At 39.6% G+C, this 8,378-nt stretch overlaps 1 protein-coding gene across 1 annotated transcript; it reads left to right on the forward strand.

Annotated features, from left to right (window-relative positions):
- The first annotated feature begins 888 nt into the window (after positions 1-888).
- On the forward strand, positions 889-1,890 carry LOC135097456 (uncharacterized). Its single transcript, XM_063999361.1, has one exon. It carries the CDS (start codon positions 889-891, stop codon positions 1,888-1,890), a length of 1,002 nt encoding a protein of 333 aa, XP_063855431.1.
- Positions 1,891-8,378: the final 6,488 nt, after the last annotated feature.

Genomic DNA, 8,378 nt, shown 5'->3' on the forward strand with positions numbered 1-8,378 from the left:
TATATATATATATATATATATATATATATATATATATATATATATATATATTTATATATATATTTATATATATATATATATATATATATATATATATATATATATATATATATATATATATATATATATATATATATATATATATATATATATATATATATATATATATATATATATATATATATATATATATATATATATATATATATATATATATATATATATATATATATATATATATATATATATATATATATATATATATATATATATATATATATATATATATATATATAATAAAAATATAACAAGAAAATCTATAAGGTAATATTCTCACGCTCTCTCACCTCTTCCTCGGGGTGCCACGCTACGCTCACCAACTCCTCAGCTGATCCAACGCCCCCCACATGCTGGTACCTCTGCGCCACGACTTTGAGCGCATCACCTGTGTAGCCACCTGTCACCTGGAGGACGCGACCTGAGTAATTCCCGGTGACATTGCATCCACAGTTAGTCAGGTCAGTCTGTGAACAACGACATCTTACATTAGGCGAGTGGGAGGAGGTGTGTGTGTGTGTGTGTGTGTGTGTGTGTGATTTATTCCAGCAGGTGTTCATCTTGAGTCTTAAATTGAAAAAAACGTCATTAAATTTAGTTAGTGTATTTGTTGGGTCCGAAACATAATGATACGTTGGTGGGTTTATTCGGGGTTCAATTGAGTTACTCAGATGTTCGGGGTTTTGGGGTTTCACACTGTGTATTTTTAATCTGTGTCGAAGCCAATGAAATAAATAGCAGGTGTGGTACACTTTAGTTCTGCTCCAGCTGTCTTAGGACTCACACGTTTTATTCCTTGTCCTACTCGCCTAATACACATTGCTAGCAAGGATGGCTCAGAGTGTAACAGGTTATGGGCCCAGGAACAGACTGTATTTTGACGGTGATGAGCGCAAGTACGAGTTATGGGAAGTGAAGTTTTTGGGCTACATGCGGCTACAGAAACTGCATAATGTGATTGATCCTCCTGCATCAAGTACGACTGCTGCAGACGTTACCAAAAATGCCGAGGCATTTGCGGAGTTGATTCAGTTCCTGGATGACCGTAGTCTATCCCTTGTGATGCGTGATGCGAAGGACGATGGACGTGAGGCACTGAGGATTTTACGGGAACACTACTTATCGAAAGGTAAACCCAAGGTCATATCACTGTACACGGAGCTCACAACGTTGCTTAAGGGAGAAAACGAGAGTGTTACAGACTATGTGATTCGAGCCGAGACGGCGGCAACTGCACTTAAAACGTCTGGTGAAACTATTAGTGACAGCTTGTTGGTGGCAATGGTGCTTAAGGGTTTACCTACGGAATTCAAGCCATTTATGACTGTAATTACACAAAGAGAAAAGGCATTGACATTTGCTGAGTTCAAGGTGTCTCTCAGAAGTTTCGAGGAGACAGAGAAGTCGTGCGGCGACAAAAGTGACAGTGACAGAGTGATGAGGATAGAGTCTCGTAAATTCAGTGGTACGTGTTTCAAGTGCGGTCTTCAGGGTCACAAATCGGTCGACTGCCGTGTCTCTAGACCGAACCAGACTTTAAGAAGATGGTGTGAGAACTGCAGGAATAACTCCCACGATACGAAGTTTTGTTGGAAGAGTTCGGGGGGTAACAGTGGTAAAGACTCTGCCAGGAACGTAAAAGATTATAGTGATGATTATGACAGTCAGAGCCACAGTTTTGTGTTTAAAGTGGGGCTTCGGAGATCAGAGACTGAATCATGTGTTGTGGTTAACAAGTTAATGGTGGACTGTGGTGCAACTACTCATATAATCAATGATGACTCCAAATTTGTGTGTTTTGACAAGCAATTTGATCCTGAGACATTTTATTGAACTAGCTGATGGTAGTAGAACAAATAATCTGGTTAAAAAGAAGGGTGATGCCTGTGTTACCCTTGTAGACTCTTGTGGTAATGTTCATACAACAATTCTGGAAAATGCTCTATGTACCTTCCTTCAAGCAAGATATTTTCTCGGTTCAAGCTGCCACTGAGAAGGGTGCATCAATCGAGTTTAAACCAAATTCTGCAGAGTTAACATCTACAAACGGTACAAAGTTTGACATAGTTAAGCATGGTAGACTGTATTTCTTAAACAATACTGTGTGTTCAAATAGGGCGTCCTATACATTGAGACAGTGGCATGAAATTCTCGGTCATTGTAATGTGAGTGATATTTTGAAACTTGAAGGTGTAGTGAACGGGGTGAAAATTAGTGACAAAAAGGACTTTGATTGTGGCATTTGTGTTAAAGGGAAAATGACTCAGTTTAGAAACAGACAAGCTGATGAGCGTTCAAAAGCTAAACTAGATATGGTACACTGTGACCTAGCTGGTCCCATTGATCCTGTTGCCAAGGACGGTTTTAAGTATGCACTCAGTTTTGTTGATGATTACTCCGGTCTTATCATGATATACTTCCTCAAATATAAGTGTGACACCTTACAGGCAACTAAGCATTTCATAGCAGACATTTCTCCCTATGGCTCAGTGAAATGTCTCAGAAGTGATGAAGGTACGGAATTTACTTCTAATGCATTCGCAGATTTACTCGTGGAAAATAAAATCAAGCATGAAATGTCTTCTCTCTACTCACCTCACCAAAATGGTACCGCTGAAAGAGGCTGGCGTACTCTTTTTGAAATGGCCAGATGTTTACTAATAGAGTCTGGTCTGCCAAAGTTTCTGTGGACGTATGCCGTTATGGCCTCTGCTTACATTAGAAACAGATGTTATAACCTTAGGATTAAGAAGACTCCATTCGAGGCTTTTGCAGGTAAAAAGCCAAATATTAGTAATATGCACATTTTTGGTTCTGTATGTTATGCCTATGTACAACAGAAGAAAAAACTTGGTGCCCCGAGTGAGGATGGAATTTTTGTAGGCTATGATAAGTCTAGTCCAGCATACCTTGTATATTTTCCAAAGACTGGTACAGTAAGGAAAGTTGGATGTGTCAAATTTACCAGGCCTAGCGTAGATGTAAGTTCAGATGTAGCATGGGGTAGTGAATGTGACTGGACTACAACACGTAGTACTGACACTGAAGCTAGCCCAGAAGTTGGTAACCAAACAGAGGACAGTGTGTGTTTAAGGCGGTCAGAAAGAGTAAAACGTAAACCCATATATTTTGGTGACTGTATTGTTGGTGATGAAATGGATGAGGCTTTGGATAGTATTGTGAATTGTACTGTTGACTATTGCTATAAACTAGCCAGTGTGCCTTATACATATCAAGATGCTATTGCATCTCCTGATTCTGATAAATGGCGAGAAGCTATGGAATTGGAAATGAAAGCTCTAAAGGATAATGAGACTTTTGAGCTTACTACTTTGCCTGAAGGTAGAAAAGCTGTGGGAAGTAGGTGGGTATATGACCTGAAGTTTAACCCTAACAATGAGACAAGGTACAAGGCTCGTTTTGTTGCTAAGGGTTACTCTCAGGAGGCAGGTATAGATTAACACGAAACATTTTCCCCAACTACTAGGATCACATCTGTAAGAACTTTAATGCAGTTGGCTGTACAACATGACCTGGTTGTTCATCAAATGGATGTAAAAACTGCCTACTTAAATGCACCTATTGATTGTGAAATTTATGTTGAACAACCCAAGGGTTTCTGTGTGGAGGGTAATGGTGGCGAGAAGTTGGTGTACAAATTAAAGAAATCCTTGTATGGTCTCAAACAAAGTGGTAGAAATTGGAGTTCACTGTTGCACTCATATTTGGTTGACCTAAGTTTAACTCAGTCATTTGCTGACCCATGTCTTTATACCAGAATTACTGATGATGAGGTAACCAATATATTAGTTTGGGTTGATGACATAATAATTGCGGCCAGCAGTGATGCAAAATTGAAGAACATGAAGGAAAGTCTGGGTGATAAATTTAGGATGAAAGATCTAGGCAAAATTTCCTGGTATCTAGGTATACAGTTTGTGTGTGATGATAATGTAATTAAAATGAATCAAACTAAATATGTGGAAAAGATCCTTGAGAAATTTGGTATGCAACATTGTAAACCTGCCTATACTCCTTGTAACATGGATGTGAACAAAGTATGTATTAGTTCTAGTGAATCAAAACTGGCTGATATCAATATGTATAGAGGATTAGTTGGAAGTCTGATCTATGTAATGACATGTACTATACACTGTGATAACCAAGGTGCCATAAAATTAGTTGAAAACCCTGTCCAGCATCAGAGATCAAAGCACATAGATATTAGATACCATTTTATTAGGATAGAGGTTCAGAGAGGTGTAGTGCAACTTAACTATGTACCATCTGATCAAAATATTGCTGATATGTTCACTAAACCTGTACCTAAAGTAAAGCTTTGTGATTTCAGTAAAGTTATTATGGGTGTGTAGATAGTTAAAACAGGAGTGTGTATTGATTTAATGTGTGTTGTATTGTATATACCCATCATTAGTTTCAGTGGGGGTGTTGGGTCCGAAACATAATGATACGTTGGTGGGTTTATTCGGGGTTCAATTGAGTTACTCAGATGTTCGGGGTTTTGGGGTTTCACACTGTATTTTTAATCTGTGTCGAAGCCAATGAAATAAATAGCAGGTGTGGTACACTTTAGTTCTGCTCCAGCTGTCTTAGGACTCACACGTTTTATTCCCTGTCCTACTCGCCTAATACACATTGCTAGCAAGGATGGCTCAGAATTTAACAGTATGTCTATACCACCCACAGTCACGCAGGTAGAGGTTGGAGGACAGCTAGGTAACAGTGATCATAGGGAAATCAGGTACAATTTAAAATGGGAAGAAACTTTTAGAAGCAAAAACACTAGTAAAATACTTGACTTTAGGAGAGCAGATTTCGAGGAATTAAAAAGGTACCTCCAAGGAGTGGACTGGCAACGGATGCAGGGTGAGTTCAGGTCCGGAATGGAGTTGAGAGAGAGAAGGCAAGATGAGAGAGGTGAGGTGAGGTGTGAGAGTGTAGGACAAGAGGAGGGAAGATGTGTCCGCAAGGGGCGGAGGAGAGAGGGAGGGGGAGATAGGTGTGAGCATGTTGGAAGGTCAGGTTATGCTGAAATGAGAAAGGTGAGGTCGAGACGAGTAGATGAGGGAGTGGGGAGGATGGTAAGGGCCGAGATGAGGGGATTAGGTGAGGTAAATGTAGATAAATTGTGTAGATATTTCGTAGATAAAGTTCATACAGGTCAGTTAGCAAATATCCCTGTAGGGCAATAAGATCACAGAAGAATGACTCAAAATGGATGACTGCTAGGTTAAAACATTATATAGGGCGTAAGAGAAGTATATATAAGAGATTAAGGGCAGGTGAAGAAGTTTTAAGGTCACAGTATAATGAATTAGTTAAAACAGTCAGGAAGTTAACGAGGAAAGCTAAGAGCAGTTATGAATTAAAGGTAGCCAGCCAGGCGAAGACGGATCCCAAGGTACTTTATCAGGTATACAGGACGAAGAATAAGGATACAGTAGGTCCATTAAAGGCAGCAGATGGGGAGCTGGTTATTTCTGGGGAGGAGATTAGTAAACTTCTGAATGAGTATCTATTAACTATCTTCACCCAGGAAAACATGCAGGATATGCCAGATAGTGAACAGATGTTTAGAGCAGATGAGAATGAGAACCTGACAGATATTTCCATAACTAGGGAGATAGTGGAACAGGAGATAGATAGGCTAAAAAGTTCAAGACACCAGGATCTGATGAAATATATCCCAGAGTACTTAAGGAATGCAAAGAGGTTATTAGTGAGCCGTTAGTTTCTGTCTTTAGGAAATCACTGAGTCAGGTGAGCTACCAGTAATGTGGAGGCAGGCTAATGTAGTACCCATCTTTAAATAAATAATAAATGATTGGCACCTCGAGGCACCGTGGGAAAGAAAATGGGAATAATTTACTCGATTTAGTGAGGCTCCCCCTTAAAACTCCCGGGACGGAAAGAAAAACGTCAGCTATTTCAGAGTATTAGAAGGGAAACTCGCGTAAAATATCTTCTATTGAAAGGTAATGCATTATTATGTTCAATATTGGTAGGGAGAATTAATATAATTTACTTGCCCTTAAAACTTCCCTGTAAAACCAATGGAGGGTTAATTTTCCGCCTAAAATAGATAATTAATTTATTTGGATTCCTTTTGAGCTATCGCAGTCGAGAAAATGGATGGATATTTGAATAATTATAAGGAACCTTACAGGAATGTCAGCCGTAGTCTTCTGTTTGGTGAATTTAGATTGCAGATCGTGGGGTGTCGCGCCAGCCACAGCCAGGAGGCGCAAATCGGGGCAGAGAGAGGTGGTGTATTGCGAACGGGTCCTCTTCCCCATCCATGCTCCGTGTACACCTACAGCAATACTAAACAATTTAGACTGTTTGATCGCTGCATTGAAGGAAAAAAGTTAGTGTTATGAAGGTGCATGTGTGTCAGCTCGTGCCACCACCCATGACTCAGGAAGTACAAGCAAAAACACTTGACTGAAACGAGCATTTAATGAAATGGGGTGAAGCTAATGGAATAAATACCATTAAAACTGCCCCTGCATTCATACTTAGCACAGGTGAGGTTGATGATGTGTGCTTTGACATGGAAAAAAATTCCCACCAGAACTGAATAGGCTGGGTGTAATCAAGCTACTGAGCACCATTAAAAAGCAACACCCACACTTCTGTCTTTGCACACACTGGGAAGAAGTCAAGAAAAATATTAATGAAAAAAATATTAACACACACAAAGCACAACGAAAGGAAAAAAAAGGTCCGTGGGTCGCGACAACTCCACACTGGGAACCAGAGCACCTGCTGAGAACGCTGAGCACCGCCCATTATCCCAAGAACGTCAGGCTGCCTCACGCATTCACATCAGGCCAAGTCAACAAGGCAGATCATACGCCCGCAACGCCTCGACTCACAGAGCTCCCCAGAGCTCCCTCACTACCTCCCAGCCCCGCCCTGCATTCCAACGACGAGCCCCTTTCTATTATAAACCCAGCAGGCCAGCGACAAAGGGAGCAAGACATGATGGGGTAACGAGGAGGGCGCCCCTACTACCAGTACATACACACACAGCGGCGGCGAGGCGGTGTATGTATCTATGTATTTATGTATGTGTATGTATCTATGTAAAGAATGTCTTAACACTCAATATCATTAACTTGAACGTCCCCAAACAAGTGGACATTGAAGATTTCTGGAAGCAGCCAGCCATAATAATTGGTTGCATGTACCCACACCGTAAAGCCTCTGCCACTGCTTTTGAATGCATACAAGACATGTTTAGATTAATTAGTACGAAGAATAAGACATTCTTTATATTGTGTGATTTCAATGACAACTTACTTGTTGGTAATAGCAAGATATCTAAGATCATAAAGAGCAACAAGTTAACTCAAGTAAATGATAAACCAACGAGGGTTACGCCAACATCTTCAACTCTTTATCAGATCTTGCTATTACTAACAAGCCCGACACTGTATGCTCCTGTGATGCTGTGCCACAACAGACTGCTGATCATCACCTCACAAGTATTATGACAGATATCAGCAAACCTAAGAGATCGCCAGCTATTCCAACATTTCCACACGTTGGTCATCATACCAAAGAGAAATTTTGTTTTAGGCTTCTTCAGAAGACGCACAATTTTCATATGGTTTTAAGTACAGACGACGTAAATACGCATGTAGATATTTTTAACGCAAATTTTATTAACTGTTTAAACGAATGTGCCCCTTGTTACTAAAGAAATCACAAGACCATTTGCAACCATGGACGAGCAACTCAATCCAGGAAGTTGGTGAATATTGGAAATATTACTTCTCTCGGAGCAAAAACTTAAAAGCGATGGGCATAACGCTCATCTGCAACAACAATACAAACAGGAAAACAAACCAGTTAAAACCCTCATTGCCAGTGAGTGCAAAGCAAAATATTATCACGATGACTTTCTCAACAATAAAGGCAACATTTAAAAAAAACATGGAAAATCATTACAGAAATAGTCCTTTCAATAAAAAAAACATTTCCATTACCTCTAATTTTGATAATGTACTCGACAAAGCCAAGGAATTTAATTCTTATTTTGCTAATGTTGGTAATAATTCATATATACTAAAACTCAGGAACTCATCCACTGTGAAAATGTGCAATATTCTATCTGTGAGAATGTAGCCTCTGGGATGAGTGGTGAGGACAGCACCTTCAGGCCTCAACCAGCACACACTGACACTGTTATCCTCATGATAAAAGACATGAACGAAACCAGTTCTGTTTGCAGTGATGGCATTCCCAAGAAATTTATAAAGGATGCTCTTTTCTATAATAGCCTCGCATATTCC

This window comes from Scylla paramamosain, unplaced genomic scaffold (assembly GCF_035594125.1).
Source record: "Scylla paramamosain isolate STU-SP2022 unplaced genomic scaffold, ASM3559412v1 Contig20, whole genome shotgun sequence".
Lineage (NCBI taxonomy): Eukaryota > Metazoa > Arthropoda > Malacostraca > Decapoda > Portunidae > Scylla > Scylla paramamosain.

What these genes read in the sequence shown, in the direction of transcription:
- LOC135097456 (XM_063999361.1), top strand. Translation starts at nt 889, where the DNA reads ATGGCTCAGAGTGTAACAGGTTATGGGCCCAGGAACAGACTGTATTTT.